The sequence below is a fragment of the Aplysia californica genome, unplaced genomic scaffold (genome assembly GCF_000002075.1).
Source record: "Aplysia californica isolate F4 #8 unplaced genomic scaffold, AplCal3.0 scaffold00548, whole genome shotgun sequence".
Lineage (NCBI taxonomy): Eukaryota > Metazoa > Mollusca > Gastropoda > Aplysiida > Aplysiidae > Aplysia > Aplysia californica.
This window is the reverse complement of record NW_004797818.1, coordinates 357,233-379,852: the sequence shown is the minus strand read 5'-3', so window position 1 is coordinate 379,852 and position 22,620 is coordinate 357,233. Positions and strand designations below refer to the sequence as shown.

The following is a 22,620-nucleotide window of genomic DNA, read 5'->3' as shown; positions in this document are numbered from 1 at the left end:
TTGCTAGCTAGATCTAGGGCGTAAAGCGGCTATTGTGGCACAAACCGATCGCGCCCGACTCGTCGCCTCAAACGTCTAATACGGGGTGCCCACTACGGATGGGATCTTCCGATTGGGGCCGATCGCCCAACTCGGTCGCCTCAAAAACAAACGGAAACCCTTCGCCAAAACTCTGGCGCTCCCCCCCAAAAAACGGGAAAAGTGGAGACGTATGACAAGGCTCTCTATCACACAGCGCCCCTACGACTCTCGTGGATTGTTGGACCAATAAAAGCAGTAAGTAAGCACAATAGAAGAGTTGCGGGATGAGGAAGACAGGGAGACAGCAGAACACCACGCAATCATAAGGATGCGGGAAATGGGGATAGAGAGGGGAGAAGGAAGAAAGGAACGATTATCTCGAAAGGAAAGACTTCGCTATAATCAGACAGCCACTGGAACAATCAGTATGGATGTCAAGCACCATTTGCCGATCAGCGCGATCTTAAGATGGCGCAGAACCATATGACGATTCGCAAAAAGCGCGGCCATCTTGAGATGGGCGCGACGCGCCATCACACACAAACAAACGATTTTGCAAAGTTCACAAACAAAACTCGGCAGAATTTATTATCATTTTTTTTTAAAAAAGTGTGTGTATGTGTGGTGTGAAGTGACTTTTATCTATCTTGGGTATATACAAAAACCCCTCTCTCTCTTTCTTTGCCACTCTCGCCTCTATGTGTGTATATATAATAATATGTTGTATGTGTTTGTGTGTGTTTCCAAGCGATCCGCAGATGGTGCCATTCTTGCTTGCTTGCTTTGCACAATCTTAAGATCGCGCTGCTCTATTCATTTTCGGAAATAATCCGTAGATGGCGCGTCCATTTCGAGATGGTCGCGCTTTCTACGGATCGTCATATGGTTCTGCGCCATCTTAAGATGGCGCTGATCGGCAAATGGCGCTTGACATGACCTTGCGGGCTTTGGTGGTGGGGGGAACTGAGCACTTATGGACCAGTCAGGTGTGCAATGACGTTGCCCAGGACAGGTAATACAGGTACGGTAATAGAAGAGTTGGGCAATGAAGTAGAAAAAGGGTTCTTTTTGTCTATCTTTCAGACAGTGTTTAGATTTCAGATAATAATTCAATAATTATAATCATAATGTGAGTCTTTACATCTTTGCCTAGATACTAAATCACCAGAGATCGAGATGTACATAACAAGTTGTCTTATGAAGGATAATAATATGAGCATAAGTCTTTTTTTTTTTACTTTTTGTTTGTTTTAGTAGAGGTTTTACGTCGCTCGCAACTGCATAAGGTCATATGAGCGCCGTTGTTTTGTTTTTTTAACACTGCTGCGAATACTGATGGAAAGAATGAAAAAAAGTTAAGACTGTAAAATATTTCTTTCTGTTTGGTAAAAGTTTTGCGGCATTTGCAACACAATTAGGTCATATATGGGCCGAAGATTAGAGGTGTCATAAGAGTATAAGGACGATATAATATTTTGATAGGAAAGAAGGAGCAAACCACACCAGAGCACATGTCAACCACCCACAAAGTTCTACAGAGCTCACAAGTGCATAAGGTTATATGGACCCATGGAACACAAGTTGGTTGTTTTCATATTTGATCACTGCTCGTCTTGGTTTCACTTTCAGAATGGTTGAAGTACTGATCTTGTGGTGAGGCAATCCAGTCTGAGTCTCTTTGCCCTTTCCTCACTTTCATCATCCCACACGAACAAGTATTATTTCGTACACATACCCACATATATAAAAGCAAACAAGATGAAATAAGATAAGGCTTTATTGATCTCATAAAAAAAGAAACTCGGAGCGGCCGGGTAAAAACACACATGCACACACACATATATACTACACACACACATATATACTACACACACACATATATACTACACACACACATATATACTACACACACACATATATACTACACACACACATTTTCATACAAGAATGCACATAAACAAAAAGTTATTGGATTTTGTTGTAGTTAGTGTCTTACGGCACTCGCAACACAATAAGGTCATATAAGTGCCGAAGATTAGAGGTGTTGCAAGAGAGTAACAAACATAGAAAAGAAGGAGGGGAGATAAAGACGATAGATGTTTGATAGGAAAGAAGAAGCAAACCACACCAGAGCACCCATTGGAAGGACATACAAAATAATGTTATCAATCCACAGGACAAACACAAACCGGGAACGAGTCGCTACAAGAGAGAGCAGCAACAGCATGTAAGAGTTTAGTCACCAGAGTAGCGCTAATTCAATAAGTAAGCTAAAGTGAAAGTGTCTGATAGCACCATTATCTTCTATCTTCAGAAAAGAAATTGCTAAAAAAGAAACAATATTTTTTTCAAAATTCTTACATTTCACGTTTCACTTTCAGGTAAGCCTGTATAAAATATATGATTTATTCATAGACTGTATCAACAGCAAACCTTTGTAGTCCAACTAGTCGAAAAAGTACTGCTTGAATTCATGTATAGCGAACTTCAGGTCAAATAAATTTTAAATGTTAATTTGCACCCAGTTTAAAATTCATTTCAGACTTAAGTTTTCAAAGAGGTCGAACTAATAGATTTCTGAACCCATATTTCAAGTAAAGGTAAGCAAAAAGATCAAAATCAAATAATCTTAACTTTTCATCAACAAACCATTTATTGTTGTTACCTGGACTATTAGCAGTAGTAATGAAATAATAATTGCATAAAATAGCATATTATATACTCATTCTCTATGTGCTTTACAACCATTACTACAGGTACACCCAGCAGACACCAGAGCACTACGAAACATTCTCTACTTCCTGGAAAGCATACATAGCAAGCTGCCATTTTACAAGAGATAAAACACTAACATTCTGGAAAAATCTTTTGCTGCCTAAGGCTGGGTACCCATTCACAACTGAGTGAAGTGAGGAAAATGAATGTAAAGTGCCTTTCCCATGGGCCCAACATTGGGCCGAGATGAGTCCCTACTCGCAACTTCACGATTTCTGAGTCCGGTAGCCAAATTGCCATCACTAGACTACCAACACCACAAATAGAAGCTCAAGTGTGACCCAAAAATACCAAACCAAATGTCCAACTGACTCAGACAATCCAATGAGACTACTGCCATAAAATCCCAATGTATTGTACATACTTTCTCAAAGTGAATACTCGAAATTGAAATTGAAGAAGCAAACTCCTTGTACAGGAGTATTATTTCAAAGTTGTTTTCTGGAAATCCTTACTACTAAAACGTATGGGGACTAATTTGAAGTTGAACACAGTTCCCATATCTCCAAAGCTTTTCGATAAACATTTCCCATAAATATATATACTAACTGACACAGATATTGATAACACTCCACAAGGTAACTTTTTATCTCCGAGGGGGACAAACCCACTATTCCGGAACCCTTTTTTGGTATGAAATCTAAAAATAACGAAAACTTCACTAAACTGGTCATTAAATCAAAACAAGTGAACTAATTTTGATAGTTCTTTATCTTATGACTAAAGTCCCGATAAAAGACACTTGTTTTTGGCAATTGCTGAACAGTGAATTGATGCCGAAGTCGTCGTAAAGGAATGTACCCAAGCCGTTTCTGACCGTGAGCCGATGGGAGAGGCTTGCCGGAGATAAAGTGTTAAAAGACTTTTGACCACAGCGACTCGTGCCCCATAATGCCCTTCCCCAACACCTTTAACCGCTCAAGCCGATGGTATAAAAAGGGTAAGTACAGAAAGGGCAAAGTTAGCAAAACATCTAATACAATTTAAAAAGCATGTTCATAATATTATTATCATTATTATTCTGTAATATGAAACACTTATATTGCAAATCATAAGGGGCAAAAGGAATGAAATATCACATGTAACTATTGAATGATATAACAGTTACCCAGGTCTGCATATATTGCAGGATGGAGGGTGAAAAGTTTCACTTTTTAGGATTAAAATTAAGGCAAGAAGAATGACAAACTTTTTCGAAGATATAGGCCTACGAGTCTAATCACAATATTTGCAATTGAATTTGACTCCAACACTACTCACTTGTAATTTAAAGGCAAAGTCACTTTCCAGATCTATACATGATCACTCATTGATTAAAAAAGAAAGTATCGTAATATGTGCGGACTTTGACCCTTCAAACTCCATGGGCCTACATGAATAAAACATTTTCACACTTGGATAGATACGTAAGTCTTTGTCCCAAATTTGCATTTAAAAAATCAAAACACTACACAAGACATGAAGAATTTTGCAGATCAAGTACAACTGATTGAGAAAAAATAAAGCACAGAAGCGTCTTTAACTGAATTTGCTACAAATTAACAGTAAGAACATAGTCATGAGATTTGAATTAGATCTGGTTTAAAAGCAAAGGTATAAAATAAAAGTATACAAGAGAACTAGCACTGATTGTCAGCGGTCACATTTCTCAATCACAGATTTCTGTATAAGGAGAGAAGCACTTGAGTGGAAAATAATCTTATTAAAATTGCCAGCTGCTAGATTCGTTTACAAAGGATTACTTGAATTAAAACTCTTCAAGTGATTCAACCACATGTTTTCAATCAATACAAAAATTCTATTGGCCATACAGGCCTATCCAAAATGTAACGCTACATTACTGCAATCTTCACAGTCAGTGGAATAAAATTCTAACAGTAATTTACTGCTCAAACAAAACTTATGATACACATTATCTTACAACAAAATTATCTGGTAAAATTTTCGAAGGGATCCTGACAGCTGTACTGAATGTAAACATATGGACAAAGTGCATGTTAATGAGATGCACACCACACACAAGAGAATGCATTTCAAATATATGCGCATCACTGGTTTAGTATCATACAGGAAACTTTTTTTTTTTAAAAGAGTGAGCAGTAACATTCAAATCTCTCAGCTGTATCTCACATGAATTTAAAAAACAAATTTTTTAAGGGTAAACGTGAGAACACAGACTCAGTCATTTGTTATTACAAAAACAAAATGTGGTAAGCTCAATGTTGATTATGACCTGTGTATCCTAATGAAGGAAGATCTTTTTTATTGTCTGGTTTATTGGGTCCATCCAGATATGGCACATCTGTGAACGTCACTGAGCAGTTGGAGGCCGTGGAGCATGGAGCTCGCTCCAGCTCAAACAAGAACAGCTGGTTCTGTGAGGTGTGGGAGTTGAAGACAGGCTTAGGGACGTACAGGGTCACTTGGGGGCCTCTCGACGGCCAGTACCTTCCTAAATTGAAGTTGTTCACGATTGCTTGTCCCTGAAAGAGAGAGACAGAAAAAAAATAGTGAAATGTTTATTCATCTATAGACCTATATGGTCGCTTTTAGGCACAAGGGGGCTATCCCGAAAAAATGCTGTTTTGAGAAAATCAGAGGTAGAGTAAAAACTCTACCTCCGATTTTCTCAAAACAGCATTTTTTCGGGATCCTTATTCAGTTTCATTAAAAGACAGGGAGAGTTTTCTCTATAACCAAACAAACATACACACCAATGAAACCAAACTTCTCCTATACTATAGGAAGGGCAATGTCCACTCTTGGTGTAGGTCAAGATTTCTGGAAACCCACAAAATCTGGGTTAGCCCGCTTGTCCTTAAAAGCGACCATATTTGAGAGTAAGAATTTTCAGAGACTATTTGCCAACATGCATGAAATGCAAAGTCCATCACTCTCAATGTGAAGAAAAAAACGTTCTGAAGCTATGTTCAATTTTTTAGAGTAAACATTTACCCATGCATGTATCAGTGTTGTTTCAAGATAACCATTTCCAGTGAACAGAGAAAAAGTATGGTGCGTCTGTTGTCCAGAACTGAAATAGACTGTCCATGAGTGAAAGAGGAAATTATCTTATTTTATTTTAAAAGTAATCATGACACTGGTTTAAATGTAATCAAATAAAGCCTGCATGCAATTTAAAAGAGCACTTCAGATTGGAAAAAGAATTCTGTTAAAAAGAGTAAATTGTATTATCCTTCCACAGATAGAGTCTGAATTTTGATCTTCCTTTTCACATTTATTTTTCCCTTTCCAAGCTTTGTTTACAATGATGTACATAGGTCTGTTAAAACCATACATTATCACACTACCAAGGAAAATAAAATAAATTCAAATGCAATTACAGCAGTGCTAGGTGCTACAGTGAAACATTCTGTCTTCAGCAAAGGATACCATGCAGGAACAAGAAGACACATCAATGATGCCTCACCTAAAAGCTGCTACAGGAGCATTGCCTGACATTCTTTGTGAACCTCCACAGAATATATATATATATATCAACTAACTGTACGGCATTCTGGGTCACCTTGCACTGATAAACGGAATACCTAAGTTTGAAAATAAAATTCCTCACGTGAAATACGTAGTTGGTGGCCTGAAGAGGCACGTCTATCGAAACTTTGAATGCAAAGAAAAGTAATAATCTTTCAGATTTGTAATCTTTTTGTTTGAAAAACCAGAACCTGAAAGGTGAACTCTTACCTTGCCCCAGGGTCTTGGATCCAAGAAGGTGTCTGTTGGCTGATTGGGTGAAGCTATGTCGACAGTACCGACGTATATTGAAGGTGTCGTCAACTTTGAGTCAGCAGAGGAGAAAGGCTGTCTTTGAGATGATCTGAAAAATCATATTCAACAATTAGATGCACTTCTTCGATCATCTCATCAAGTTTTGAACAAAAGTATATAGCTTACTACAATATTGCTCTTTATCTGGTCATGGCAAAGTCATTTCCTTTGATGCTGGGCAGTAGGTGCTATTAAACAGAGGATAGCATTAAAAACCCGTTGTTCTGCCAGCCCCACTTGAGATTACTGAAGTAAGATTGAAAAACCTATATCAGTACTCAAAGACAGAGAAAAGAGTGGAAATTATGTATGTGTAAAAAAAATGAAGCTTGGGGTGTTATGGAAAAAAAAAAAAAAAGCAACAAGTACCTGAAGGAAATGATGACCAATATAACAGTCGACTAAAAGTTTAAAGAAAACAGCTTACCTAGACTTCATCCTAGACACAACAGTTTGGTTGATGTTTTCTATGTGGAGGGGATAGATCTGCCAGTTTGTGACAACTTTGTCACCAACCGTCACATTGGAGATAATGCCCTGTGAAAGAAACGCGTATGGTCAAACCTGCTCTAACTCCAACAGCAACCTGTCCAAGATTATCACCTGTACAAGTCACCACTTCCCACTTCCCCTTTTACATTTTTCTATAACTTTAATGACACTACTCACTGACATCCACCTGCGTAAGACAACCACTTTACTCCCAACACTGGGTTGCCATCTCGGACAATTTTGACTGTATATATTCTTAACGTAATAAATGCAGACCTCTCTTATCAATTTTATTTAATCTATGCATGACTGAATATGCATACATCTATGCATGACTGCATGTGGTTACTTGAGGGAGGCATTGCGCTGCCAAGAGCGAAATGCTCGCAGCTAAAGAGATTTGAAAACAACAACATGCATGACAGCATAATGATCTGCACAAATAAAACCCTCAAACAATAACACAAATTCAATAAACAACATTTAATGTGAGGAATTTGTGCTAATAAAACCTAAACTTCAACAGAGGCTAACATTTGATTTTGTGATCTTGTCGAGAAAGATCTGTTAAAAACAGAAACCTGCTTCAGAGATATCGGCTTAAGACAGAAACTAGTTTATGCAAACCAATACCCGTTTAATACATATCCTATTTAAAAAAAACAATTTAAGACAGGATTCTATTTAAAACAGAAACTTATTAAACAAATCGTATGTTCTGCTTAAGCAAAAGTGAAGTGGGACTTATATAACATCCACCAGACACAATTTTCTGAAAAATCTATTATTGAAGGTAAAACCTAGTTGCTGAGAGCAGAGAGAGGAACACATGGACAGAATGAGAAATACTGACTGAAAGAGACACAAACAAGAATTTTAAAAAAAAAATTATAGTAGAGGGTTTTACGGCGCTCACAACTGCATAACGTCATATGAGCGCCAAAGAGTGGGTGTCAACAGAGAAGTCTTTACAGGGAATCAGACTTACTCTGCTCACCTCTCTAGCTTCAACAGCACAAGGTCTGATTTGATTGGGTAGATGTTTTACGGCACTATCGACACAATTTTGGTCATTTAAGCGCCATGCACAAGGTCTGCTTCATACAAGAGTAACAAACATACAAAAGAAGTAGAGGAAAATGACAATAGTAAGGATTAGGAAAGAAAAAGCAGCAGTTCCCTGCTGCAGATCAGGCACAGTTAAGAGCGTGACATGAATCAGCCCATTTACAATTCTACTATGCCTGAACGAGAAATGTCCCCCCTTTGGGAATGGCCTAAAGACACTACAGTCAGTGGCACTGTCCCGGGGGGAAACAAACAAGAATGGGCATGACAGACATGGTTATTGTTATACTTATACACTGGAATGAGTGAGGAACATATGCCAAGCCTAGTGATTTTGGATCAGAATAAGTCTACCGCAAACGGGTCCAAAAGTGTTTGAAACAGAGATAACTATGAAGAATAAGAAAGATTTTATAATTATATCAAACATTGTCACAAACATGAGGGGGACAACATTGCTGGTTCATCCTTTTAACCCCTTCATGACACAGGGTCAGTTCATGCTTCACCAGGCACAGTATTGGATCCCCAGGGACACAGAGTAGTGCTAGATTTAGTGGTCAGTTTCCTATAAATAGACCCAGTTTGCAAATACTACTAATTATATATCTAAAAGGAAAAGATTTCTTTGTTCTGAAAAAAATATTCTTGAATGCGAATTTGCAATTAGTTTTACGAAATGCACCAAAAAGAAGCAGTATGCAGAATACAATCTATGATGAACGGTGTTCGTCATCATGGTCCTCAAGCTTCGCAAAGCATGATAGATGCGTACGTCACAGCAACGTCTTGGATCGCTCGCCATGTCAGAAAAAGTTACAAATGGCATACGTCATAAAGGTCACAAAGAGATTAAATATTGGAGATGAAGTGCCCATTAAAAAGTAGTCACATAGTAGTATATTCAACATACATTACCTTCAAATTAAAATTCATTCCATATCCAAAGCCTATTCTGCCTTGATTCTCCACAAGAATGTCCACAGTCTGTCCTTTAAGTCCTTTGATAGACACAGATGAAGCACCTTCCCTGTCTAATATGCCGAAAGGGACCTTTGAAAACAAATAATGAAAAACACTTAATAGTGCTACACTATATCATGACATTCCTAGCAAAAAGTACCAATTATTTCATACAAAAGTGTTTTTTTTAAAGAAACCATTATAAACTGCATTTGTCAATGTACAAGCACGCAAGTCAACTCTTAAGCAAAGACATCTGTGAAGAGAGTATGTGAAAACCTCTAGCTTGGTGAAAAGCAAGGTTTCAGTCCTGACAAATGATATTGACAAACTTCTTAAATATTGATTGGAACTAAATGACTGCAAAAATATATAGCATTAATTAATTATTTTTTTAATGCCTGTGATACATACAGTTACATCTCATAATTATCAGTATCTTCTAAATAAGTCCTGGGTATTCCTACAATTTTGTTTGATTCTATATATGCAGCATTTTGTTAAACATCGTCTTTGCTCAGCTACTTTAAAAAAACCTGAAACTGTGCATTCAAACTCAAATTAAAAATTACATAAAAACATCAGACCGCATCCCCATCCCCTCCACTCATTAAAAAAAGGAATCAAAACGACCCAACAACAATAGAAATAAAGATAAAACAAAGTGACAAATTACAACTCACACTGTTGACCATCACCATGGCTCTGTCTCTCACAGAATGGATGTTTAGAGTAACGGGTTTCTTGTAATCTTCAGTCAGAATTGAGCGGTACAGAATGAATCCGCTATACTGTTGAAACAGTAACAAAAAAAATAATATATGTACAGCTAAATGTCATTCAGAGTAAATTTATGACAACAGATTAAATGAAACTGAACGCTAACAAACTTAGAAGACAAGTCTCACACTATAGGAACATACACATCACGTTCAGAGAGAAACCACGTAAAAATCCATACTAAATGTGTTAGAAAAAACCCCTCAACAAAACAAAAGTTAGTTTTAGTAAGTGTTTTACGGCACTTGCAACACAATAAGGTCATATGAGTTCCAAAGATTAGAGGTGTTACAAGAGAGTAACAAACATAAGAAAGGAGGGGAGATAAAGACGATAGATGTTTAATAGGAAAGAAAAAGCAAACCACACCAGAGCACCTGCGAACTACCCACAAACAAAAGTTAATAAAAACATTCTCAACAACCACTGCTTTATTTTTTTTAAAGATATCGATTGCTCGGCGTAAGAATCTGTCATAAGTAACATTTCGAAAATGGTGTAGGGCGGAGTCTTACATGAAGCAGCTGATATATACTGTTTAAAAGTCTTTGCCAGCACTGTGTTACTGTGCAAAATTAGGTCAAGCTTCTCCCTCATACTGACATAAATATACATGATGGATTGAACCAAGGTTAATTTTGTTAACCCTATCCTTACGTCATGTTTTAATATTGTATTCATACGATGTGGAGAACTCTGTGCTACCACTTTCCAAACAGGAAATTTATTCGTTAATCCGATCCGTACACTTTGAATAGCAGTCTGTCAAAACGATTTTTTGAGAAATACTGATAGTTTCAAAGAGATTTTCGTACTACAAGTATTCTTAAATGTGAAGAATACAACCCCAGGAGTACCAAATGACCTCAGGGTGTAAGGATAGGGTTAAAAGTCTTTGTCAGGACCGTGTTACTGAGCAAAATTAGGTCAAGCTTCTCCCCATACTGATGGATTGAACCAAGGTTAAATTTGTCAAAGAAGTTGTGTTGTGTTTGATAATAATCAAAATTCTCACACCTTGAAAGTGGTGTCAGGTGTGGCAAGACAAGCCCTCTCAAAATGCTTTTAGTTATGGCACTCCCAACAAGAGTGGAAAATTTAAGCATAACTTTTTTCTCCCCTTTCTACAGGAGACATTCTTAAAAGGTAAGGCTTACTCATAGTCAACTTGATAAGACCTTCAGAAACATATCTTAATAAGAACTTCTGAAAGGGTTTGTGTGTCTTCATCCAGAACCCATGAATGTGTGTGTGTGTGAGTGTGTGTGAGAGAAAAGATGAGCGTTCGTGTATAAGGTTTAAAAATAAAGAGCTGAATAGAGTAGGAAAAAGAGAGAAAGCTATTGTTCAACCCTTTGAGCCTTTGCCACCGGTGGCACATAAAACTGCCCATATGCCTAGTCATCGGTACAGCGGTGAGCGAGACCCCACCTCCAAAACAGCCCAAGGACTACCCTGAGTGGGATATGGAATGTGATTCTGACGATCATATGAAAGCTTGTAACATATCACTCAGGAGCTCAAGAAAAGGGGGACGGTAGCCTCAGGAGGTCAGGGCTTAAAGGGTTAAGAAAAGAGAGAAAGAGAAAGAGAAAGAGAAAGAGAAAGAGAAAGAGAAAAGCTGTTGACCATGACCAAACATAAGTTTGGAAATAAGAAAAGATTGTCACTGTCATTGTTGTTGAAAAAGGCTCCTTAGGGACTTACAAAATTTATTTTCTCCATCGGAACTGGATACTTTGCCTTAAATGGTCCTTCAGGAGTTAAAACGTGCAACGCGTCTTGCACAGTGGATACCTGAGTTTTAAAAAATAAAAGCCACAAAAGCATAAATGATCAACTTTTTTTACCAAATCGTGAAAAATTGAAAGGTTTTGCAATAAATTAAGCCTGAGAGGTCATCATAACATTAAAAAAAGAACAAAATGAGAGCTGTCCTATTATATAAGGTTTTATTTTGAGGCAGGAGAATGGTAAAAGATACTTACGGAACTTGCGGTAATAAGAAAATACACTAGGATGTACACTTAGGAACTTTCTTCTGCATTACCACATGGTGGGTATATATACACTAAAATATAAATCGGCTGAAAAGAAAAGAAGACAAATATGTTTGACTAGTTTTTCTCATATATATGATTGATAAGTTACCAAACATACTGAAATTTACTAAACGACAGTAATAATAACAAAACACATATATAGATTTACTTACAAATTCCATTGGTATTTTTCCATATTTCGTTTTGTTGGTATTTGGAGGAATTGGTATAGGTGGCAGTTTCACATACTGGAAATGAAAACAAAGAACAAATAAGAAAATCGAAGGACAGCAGGTATAAGCTTTGGGACAGAAACATAGACTTTATCTGATGTGATGCAAACTGAAACAACTAGTTATAAAGTCACGACTAAGCATACATTAAATACGATACTAACATATCCCGAAAACTGATAGTGCAGAGCAATGAACCTTTCTTCAGTCACATCAAGTGTATGAAAACTGAGTTTTAGTCTTCATGATATTATTGAGTTGCAATTTACGGCTATTGCAAGGTAACTGACAGGACAGAAAAATACCTCATTTGTCCCATCAGTTACCAAAACTAAACACTCACAGAATTTTTTTTTTTTTAAATAAATGAATTTAATATGATTCTTGATATGTTTTTCAAATGTGCTGATTATTTAAAGTTCAAATAAATTGATTGATGTTGAATTACAGTGTTATTATCGTAGGAAAGTACTGTTCCTTGGCACAATGATAACCAAAAGGTCTTTTTTAGTAGAGTTTTTAATGGCGCTCGCAACTGCATACAGTCATATGAGCGCCAAGGGGTGGATGTCAACAGAGAAGTCCTTACAGGGAACCAGGCTTACTCTGCTCACCTCTCAAGCTTCAACAATACAAAGCCTGCTTCCACTATCAAGGCACCCCGGAAATAGCGGATCACGAGAGAGTGACAAACATACAAAAGAAGTAGAGGGGAAATGACAATAGTAAGGATTAGGAAAGAAAAAGCAGCAGTTCCTCGTTGCAGTTCAGGCATCATCATTCATATTACTGTTTTATCTGGATTTTTCTGGATTTTTTTTTTCAGCACCAAATGACCACTTTGATGTTTATTTGCTTCTGAAACAATCTCATCTACATAATTCAAAAGTCACACAAATGTTTAAGAGCAAAGAATGCAAATATATGAATAGTGAAAGTGACATCCAGACATATGTATGTCGTCAATACAAGGGATACAAGTCGTACTTTGGATATGATGTCTCTAATGGCGTAGTACTTGAGAGTGACATCACCAGCTTCGGTGAGTGGAGCATCATAGTCGTAACTGGTCGGCACCGGTTGATACGGTTTGTAGTTGGCACCTGAGTAATGACAAGAAAAAAAAAGACTTATGGAAACCCCGATTTATTGGGTTTTGTCTTTTTTTTTTTACGTGCTAAGTCATTTCAAAGGTGAAAAATTTTACCCTTTGATGGAAAATAAAGCTGAGAGGAAATTTACCACAATGATCAGGAATATTAAAACAATCATTTGGTTCCTAAATTTTAATAACATACAAAGTCTATTATTAGAGAAAAATAGTAAGAGACAGTGAAGTCAATAGCAATTCATCTCTATGAAGAAAGGGCATGAAAACATAAAGCTGAAGACAAAACAAAATTCAAATCGTTTCAAATCTTACCATTCCAAAACCCAAAGTTTGTGCCTCCAATGAACATGTACCTATGGAATTTGAGAAACATGACAATCAATATCCAGGAAAAAAAAAGAACTTCAGTATCTACATATTAAACTGATACCGATGATAGTTCACTTTTTTACGATATTTCAGATGGAACAGCACCAGAAATGGCAGACACTGGAGTCAGAACAGCACTTGTCAATACTAAAATAATAGTCTAATTAAATTCCACAGTGCACAGGAAGCACAAAAGTCTTCTAGGGCTTTGGAGCACTCGGATATCATACTTTGCTAACTAAAGGGAAAAAAGATTCCATCAACGTATTAGAATTTTGGTCGCACATAGATAGATCTAGGTTCTGTAACTACTAGAAATTTATTTATACAGAAACCAAATATCTAGGTCTATGTACTTTTTCATTTTCAGATTTACATATTTCTAAAAGAAATGCACAGCACAAATATATTACATCTGCAAAATCAAACAAGAATACTAAGTTCCAAAAAATCAGCACAGATGAATACTTCAACAGTCCTTTGAAAGAGAACTAAAGCTAAAAATTAATCAAAGTTTAAAGAATTTATAAAGAATGAGAGAAGGATGTACAAAAAACTTTATTATAGATGCTATGTCCACTGCACCATTTGTAATTTACACCATTATCATACACTTAAAGACAAAAACATCCTCTATGTTAATTCTCATTGTCACAAAAACTGTACCCTCAACAAACAAAAAAAAGAATATATATGCAATACATTGACAGCTTTCCGAACATAACAATGTACACACGGCAGTCAAATTTTTTCATCCAAATTCTATTTATCAAAACAAAACGACGATCAAAATAGTCATTTCCATGTGTATTTTATTCTATTTGAAAAGTTAGCCCCAGCACCCACTCACATGTTCACATTGGCATCGAGGGCAAGTATCTTGTCCAGACTTTTACTGACTTGCGTGGTGCCCCGTGTGGAGTGGGGAGAGCCCCAATGGTCCAGCCAGCCAGTGTAATACTCTGAGTTGATCTGAGCAAACCAAAAGGAAAGATAAAAAAGGAAAACATGTCCATAAGATTGAAGACTGACAAGTATCAACGTAAAAAAAAAAAGAGCATATATATATGTAAATGAAATTTGAACACTTGAGCGATTAAGATTCTGTCAACGGTAAATATTTGCATGTCTTAAATGAAAATAAAACAAAAGAAAAAAACCCCTAGACATATATGGAGTATGATCTTGAAGTAAGTTTCTCTGTTCTGTAAAATCAACAATTTTTATTTTACAGACATGAGATTTTGTACACATAATGACAGAAGCCAGTTTTCTATTCAACATAACAACCGTTGATCCCAATGTAGCCAGCAGCCAAACGCTGTAATCATGACAGGTCCTTGATTGTTTAATTGGTATAACATAATGCTGGACCAAAGGGCAGATGACCAAGGTTCAAATCCAAAATGGATAGTTCTAAAATTGAGGTTGTTTTTGAGTTTCGTCTTAACATGGAGGCTTTGTTAATGGTGGTGTGTGGTGGGGGGCGTTGTCCCATGCAGAGATGGATGTTAAATCCAAGATCCCACATCATAAATAAACATACAGAGCTAAAGGGAGCGTTAACGCATACCATATCTTGCAGTTAACCAACTCAAACAAAACAATGATGCACATTCCTCATGAAAAAAAATTGAATATGCACAGTGGAGCAGGTATTCATGCTTCTTGAAAAATCACACACATCAAGGAGGTGATGTATGAAAACTTAAATTTAGATTAAATTTCAGTTGATATCGGAACTTAACGACAAACACCTACCAAAGGTCCTTTTGGTTGATAAAAACGAAGTGCCTGAAAGCATGAACTTGGATCCACTGAAATGCAATAAGGGTAGGTCTTGAAATTCACACAAAAAAAACAACAAAGAACAAAGTTACACGATCATTTACTGAGTAAGTGTCAGATTTGAACAATAATCTAATCATAAGATAAAATATTAACATACTCAGAATTCTCTCTTCTTTCCACTGCAATAGAGCAATCAACCAACCATAGTCTGAACATCAGTTTGTTTTTCAACACAAATCTTCGAAAAGCCACAACGATGTGATAAACTAGGACGTTATAAGCATTGAATGTTTACAAGTTGCTATTTCTCTTCTTAACCTCGCACGAAACCACTCAAGACTTTGGAGGGGAGGTAGCCACAATACACTGGAAAATAAAGGAAGTTCAAGTGTTGCGGTTACTTCCCCTACAAAGTCTTTTCCTGTAGTCTGCACACATAAAAAATCAAACCGTGAAAAAAAATCATAAATTTGTGACTAAATTTACAACACTAAAATAGGCAAACTTATGCTCTTCTCACCTTTGTCTCCTACACACATTTACAACAGATACTTTTGCAAACCAGGATTCATTTTACTTCAACATGGTCACAAAACATGCCTTCGTGAGCATCAAGATACAAGAGGGTAAGACCCTGACACTGAACTTATAGAATGAGCAAACTGAATATTAGGCAACTGCATTAAAGCGCCTTCTAGAGTCAGCATCTACATAATACAAAATGCTGTATAAAACCTAATTAAATAGACTGGAAAACAAATCTTTTAATCAAATCAAAATTCCTGCCATAAATTGAAAAGACATAATAACTTGCCATAACATGTACTCACGGTCAGCACCAAAATCAATTGATGGGTACACTTGGTCAACTTTGCCACAAAAAACATCCCTCAAGTTGCAGCCATCGGTGGTGTAGATGACCACTTCATTGCCCAGAATGCTTGTAACTTTATCTCGCAGCATTACTCCATAGGACCTGTCACAGGCAAAGTAGCTTCCATACTCATTTTCAATCTGTGAATTGAGGGGGAAAAGTATACAAGCAAGAATGATCAAAAGAAATTTTGTGATAAAGTTCATGAAGAAATAAACATCTTATATATACATATATATATATATATATATATGCACTGTATCGGTCCAACAAATAAGCAATTCACAAAGCAGAAACAAATGCACACTCTTATTCTTTCCCTGCTCTGTTGCTTTGTTTTATCTCTCTCTTTCTGTCTCAAGCACACATTTTCAAGGCAAAATTGAAAATTATTGCAACTTGAAAAGCAAAAAAAAAAAAAGAAACTAGATGGCAACCCTCCTTGTAATGACACACAATCTATGTCAGACATAAATAGTTTCAAGTTTAAAACTTTAAAAAAAACTTTTTTTAAATTAAAAAAAGAAAAAGTAATAACTAAAAACCAGCATGAGTATGCTATCACGAACACTTTTGTGCAACATGTGGGCATTGGCATAAAATAAGGTAACATGAAAACTGAAGCTCAAAAAGAAGAGAGAAAAATTTACAAGATGAAAAATACAAGGATCTACCTGAACCATGATGACAGGCCCTCCGTTGTTGTATAGAAACGGTTTAATTGTAGTCAGTAACTCTGTAAACCACTTGTCTACCCATTTCATGTAAGCTGAAAAAAAAAAAAATTAAATTTAGAAGAAAAAAAAATTTGCATTCAGTTCCACAAAACATTGACGAGAACTATAAACGTCACAAAACTGGTCGAAAATAAGGCTCTTTTGATGATTACGAAACAAAGATCTTAGATCTGACTTTCCATTTAAGAATCATGCAGGACTACCACCTCTTACTAAATGTTTTTACATGACAACCAATATTCTGTTATCACCCCATCATCATATTCCTCGACCCCCCAAAAAAAATAAAAAAATCATGCATGAGATCATCACATGAAAGAGGAGGCCTTAAAGTCTGAAAAAGGTCTATACAACTATAAACACAAATTTGACAAGTCATTTGTAGACATATGACACATAACAAAAAACTAAAACCAGGAAAGACAACCCCCCCCCCCCCCCCCCCAATAAAAAAAGGGAAAAAATTAATTAATTATTTAAAACATTCTATGTGTATTCCTGGACATCTACTGTTGTAGAGGACAAAAACAGGTCTCAGTATACTGAGGTATTTTCATTAAAAGCAACTTTTTAAAAACCAGAATAACACTTACACGGGTCACTGGTACGAAGAATCATATTTGAATCTTTTGACAACAACCATGCTGGAAATCCTCCCTGAAAAGCACAACGAAACCATAGCAGGATATTGATTAAAAAAGCAGTATGCCACAGTTTACAACTCCGACAAAACAGAACCATGTCTTCTTTACATTAACTTGACTTCTCTTCTCTCGCAACTGCATAAGGTCATATGAGCACGACACATAAAACTTTTTTTGGTAGGAAATTTTGAATTTTGCCCACTCTAATCGGTTTTAGACAACCAAGGGATCTTTAACAGGCGAAACTTGCACACGGGCCCTTCAAGATTTTTCACCCTTGTCCGAGAAGGCTAGCTGTAGATCTTTCCTACCAGAAGATCAGGGTTGTGGCTGAAAGACAACAGTAAGAAGGAGCCAAGGAGTAGCAGTAGAAAGGCCACAGAAAGAGTCAGGAGCCCAGAGGAAGCGGCAAAGGAGGTGAGGGGTGGGGGAAGAAAGAGGAGATGAAAGCAGACAACAGAACATTACTGGAGAGCAGGAAAGGAGGTAAAAGGAGACAATTTTAAAGAAGAAAATTTTTCGGTCGCTACCCGGATTCGAACCTGTGACCTTTGAATGAGAGGCCACCACCTTAACCTCTAGGCCACGAGAGCCCCCCTTTGACTTCTCAAGCATTATCTAATTTAAAGATCCTCTGTTGATGAAGTTGGAAAAGGAAACTCATCAATGTAAAGTAAAAAGGACTACAACTATATCACCAGGGAGTGAGACATCACAAAATCTCTAAAAAAGTATATTCTATAATACAAAAAAGTACACACAAACCAGTAGAAGTATAATATGATAATTACTCCAATACATGCATTCATGCATAAAAGTCACAGAAAAGAGGGAAATGAGACAACAACAAAAAATCGAAAAAAAACCTAACACACAAAATGACACAGAACAAAACAAAAAAAAAACAAATAAAAAGAAACAAAAACATCACAGAGTAGGCCTATATACTTTATGACTTTGAAAAATTTTGATTTTGCTATCTGTCAGTTGAAACTTAGTATCAGAATTATATTTCCTATCATTTTGAACTAGTTGAGTTCTCAGTTAAACTTGGCTAGGAAATGATGTGAAGACGACTAAAACTTTCCCCACGTAATCACACACCAATAGCTCAGTGCTGAGTAGTGCAGTATGAACATTAGTGTTAACAGTCTGAATCAGTAATCAATAATATCAAAGTTATAAGAGTTCCCTCTGCCTGTGCATGATCTGAATAGATTGAAAAGGGGACAAAAATATGAAATAATTCATAGAATAAGCAACAAAAAAATTAATGACAATGTCAACCAATCATCCCTTCTTTTACTGAGAGACAAGAATATGCTTTAATATTTAATCACCGTATTGATTATAAATTTCTCTCTTTGGAACCATTTACCGGGGGTATGTTTGTACACCTCACTGCCAGTATAATGCATATATGTACACACAGAGACAAATGTCTCTTTTGGGAAGATTCAACTCACACCATGGTTATCAGAGACCATGAAAAAGAAGACAATGCCGACAAAACTTTATCTTAGCAACTTTCCTAATTAACAAGCAAGAAAACAAAGCTTAGTTTTAAGTGCAGAGAAAGAAAGTTGTACAAAGGAACTTAAAAAAGAAAAAAACCCCGCACAGACAAAAGAAATCCCCACAACCATACATGCACTTGTTTTGAAACACTGATTTGAAATTTGGAATGTGGGTGGTTGGCGGGTGCTCTGATGAGGTTTGCTTCTTCTTTCCTATCAAACATCTATCGTCCTTATATCCCCTTCTTCTTTTTTATGTTTGTTACTCTCTTGTGACACCACTAATCTTCTGGCGCTCATATGACCTTATGCAGTTGCGAGCGCCGTGAAACTTCTACTAAAACTAAAATTAACTAAATTTGGAATACCTGATAGTGATTTTGTACAAGGGCTCACTTAAGAACAGTCACTCATAAAGATAACTATACTGTAATGTATGCTTACATATTCCCACTCTCCACAAATGTAGGGTCCCAATCGAAGCAGAACAAGCATGTCCGATTCTTGAGCAAGTGAAAGAAACTTAGGGAGATCTGAAAAACCATCCCAGTAAAACTCTCCTGGTTTTGTCTCATGCACATTCCAAGGTACATAACTGTGGGAGAATGAGAAAGAGAGAGAGAAAGATAAAGTAATAACTCAGTGCATGACAAATGATTTTACCTTCATCAATTACCGCAGAAAGTTAGGCAAAGATAATCATATTATGTTAAGTACTGTAATAATTTGTCAGAATTAATTATAACAAGCCTAATTAACAGGCAGATAGAATAGAAATGTGTATAATTTTATACACACGTTTCAGAGGTTACTCTTGCCAGTGTTTTTACAATCGGAAAGAAAATATTGTAATTAATTTCGATTACAACATGATTGCAAATATGCCAAAAATATATTTCACAAGGTAATCAAAATTTTGCTTTAAAAAATTTATCCTGACATACAAGTTTACAGACATACAATCTCTTTTTATAAATTAAAGTAGAAAATTGTTTCATTAGGCTGGAAGTGCCGACTTTGAAAAATATTATACCACAAGCAGATTGAAAAGCTACAGTCGAGAGTGTCTAAAATGGCCAGCCATTGTCGAGGAGAAAAGTGGACGTCTGCCATGGTACAGTGTCATTATTATTTATGTTAAAAAAAACATAAGTAAGGAAATGGGAATGACCGTTTGTACAGGTAATTGTATTATAATCATACATGTGACTGTTAAAGGAGGTTTGACTGTATTTTCAATCTGCTATCAAGGGCAAGGGTGTGCTTTTTTGGTGAAACAGAGTCAGAATAGAGAATGACATGGGTCTCAACTTATAATTTATTTCAAATCAAAAGGAAGATGGAAATTATAAAAGAATACAAATTAAAATATGATCAGACAATATAATATACTTTCAATAATATTACAGTTGGGTGGTTAAGAGAGTGTCCTCACCCTTGAACTGTGTTCAAGCCACCTGCTCTCATTTTCATTAATCTGTCTTTCCAATAGTACGGATGAACTCTGGAATAGTGGAAACTCCCAGAGATGTATCTGAAGGGTTGTCCATCTTTCAAAAATGTGTTGTTGGCGTAGTCGATTTCAAACTTTCTTTTGTTTTCCAGCTGAAATAGATAAATAGACATATATACATTTACAATCTTATTCTTAAAAAGTGACAAGTTACGAGAATATTTTGGAATATATTTAATTTTGGAGAACAGAGAGAACTGCCAAGTCATCAATTTAACAGTTTAGCAGCACTGATTCCGAAGGCAACAATAGGGAACCATTTCTAAAAAAAACATAATTATACACGCATATTATTATAGCATCTTATTCCACACAAAAATTGTTAAAAAGGTAGCTTAATTCCTGGTCCACCAATCCATTGATTTGCAAGCACTATGAAATGTCAACAGCACGTAGTCAGATCCTGGATGCCTGATATCATGAGAAATAACATTTGACTAACTAATATGGTAAAGGCAAGGCCTCAGAGACAAAAGGGTTTAAAACCATATACACAGTCACTGTACTACTGACTATTAAAGTAGTTTAGTAACTCTACTCAAATTCTTGTGTAAGACGGCAGGATTGAACTTTGGTGGACTCACTGTGTTTACATATTAATACACACTACAAGCCATAAAACCATTGGGGGGGGGGGGGGGGGGAGGTTCAGGGGGGCCCTGGAAACAATAATAATTTTTTTTAATACACATGATAAATGCCATTTTGTTTTGCGCGGAAGTTCTCGCAAGATCTACTACTCTCCTCTCTCTCTCTGTCTCTTTCTGAATACTGTCTATCGGTGTGGACGATCAAATTGACCAAAACAAAGTTAAAAAATGATATTAAAACCCAAAAGTAAATTAATTTGGTCGTCTACAAAGATGCTAATGCTATTTAACTTTTCAAATCGAGCCGAACTACACGGGTCGCCATTTTGTTTTGCCCGGAAGTTCTCGCGCTAGGCCTACTTCTCTCTCTCTCTCTCTCTCCACTGCCCACAAACAAAATTGCACGCTTTTTGGCTAACAGTAGTAATTGAACGTTCGTTCCAGGCACAGAATTCTACAATTCTGCTATCATTGTGTAGAATTCTGTGGTTCACGGTGAACGCTACACTGGTTGGCCAAGGCTATAGACTATAACACGGTGAACGCACACCGGGTGAGAATAGCCAAAAGACTCGCCTGCGTTATTCTCACCCGGGGTGAGAATAGAGATGGCCATTTTGTATGCTAAACACGAATGGTCTTCATTTTTGCCGCAAATCAGACAATAGTTATAGAGTTATTGATTTTTGAAAATAGTTGTTGTTGTTGTTGTTGTTGTTGTTACCGATCCAGCAACATCTGGGCTCTCGCCCTTCTGTCCAGTGCCATGTAGTGATAAGTGCAGGTTTGCTGCAGTTGCTGTAATGTTCCGTAGAGTGTGTTGTCGAAGTTAGGTCTTGGAGGGAGAAGGGTAGCTCTGATGTCATTTCGGGCTGTACAGTGGAAAAGGTGATGTTCCACTGTCTCATATATGCATAGTCACACAAAGGACACATTGGGGGAAGTTCTGTTTTTATTCTGTTCAAGTGAAAGTTGAGCTGTATATTTGAAAATAGTAAAATTAACAATATGGGGGGTCATGCCCCCCTGACCTAAAAAGAATCTGGGGGGATTTCAGGGGGGCATGCCCCTCCTGCATTTCACAATGATTTGATGTTTTGGCAATGGCCACCTCTATTCTCACCCCGGGTGAGAATAGCGCAGGCGAGTCTTTTGGCTATTCTCACCCGGTAGGCGTTCACCGTTTTATAGTATAGCCTAGGCCAACCAGTTAAGTGTTTACCCTGAACCACAGAATTCTACACTCTCTCTCTCTTTAGCTATCTCTATCTTATAAAACGTTCTTCTATTACTACTGTTAGTGTTAGCCTAAAA

General features: G+C 36.8%; 1 protein-coding gene across 2 annotated transcripts in view; it reads right to left on the bottom strand.

Moving 5' to 3' along the window:
- Window positions 1–4,260: 4,260 nt before the first annotated feature.
- LOC101858436 (beta-galactosidase) overlaps window positions 4,261–22,620 on the bottom strand; it is a 19,719-nt gene continuing 1,359 nt past the window's right edge. The window contains exons 2-17 of one of the 2 annotated variants that reach the window (XM_005106657.3): window positions 20,639–20,808; window positions 19,648–19,798; window positions 17,636–17,699; window positions 16,980–17,074; window positions 16,262–16,445; window positions 15,402–15,457; window positions 14,491–14,612; window positions 13,584–13,624; window positions 13,148–13,263; window positions 12,101–12,175; window positions 11,593–11,682; window positions 9,789–9,896; window positions 9,061–9,195; window positions 7,010–7,119; window positions 6,499–6,631; window positions 4,261–5,279 (exon numbers count right to left, since the gene is read on the bottom strand). In XM_005106657.3, the coding sequence (XP_005106714.1) occupies window positions 5,013–5,279; window positions 6,499–6,631; window positions 7,010–7,119; window positions 9,061–9,195; window positions 9,789–9,896; window positions 11,593–11,682; window positions 12,101–12,175; window positions 13,148–13,263; window positions 13,584–13,624; window positions 14,491–14,612; window positions 15,402–15,457; window positions 16,262–16,445; window positions 16,980–17,074; window positions 17,636–17,699; window positions 19,648–19,798; window positions 20,639–20,808 (1,917 nt within the window). In that variant the 3' untranslated portion in view covers window positions 4,261–5,012. The remainder of the gene's footprint in view (window positions 5,280–6,498; window positions 6,632–7,009; window positions 7,120–9,060; window positions 9,196–9,788; window positions 9,897–11,592; window positions 11,683–12,100; window positions 12,176–13,147; window positions 13,264–13,583; window positions 13,625–14,490; window positions 14,613–15,401; window positions 15,458–16,261; window positions 16,446–16,979; window positions 17,075–17,635; window positions 17,700–19,647; window positions 19,799–20,638; window positions 20,809–22,620) is intronic. The other variant, XM_005106658.3, reaches the window with a different exon arrangement.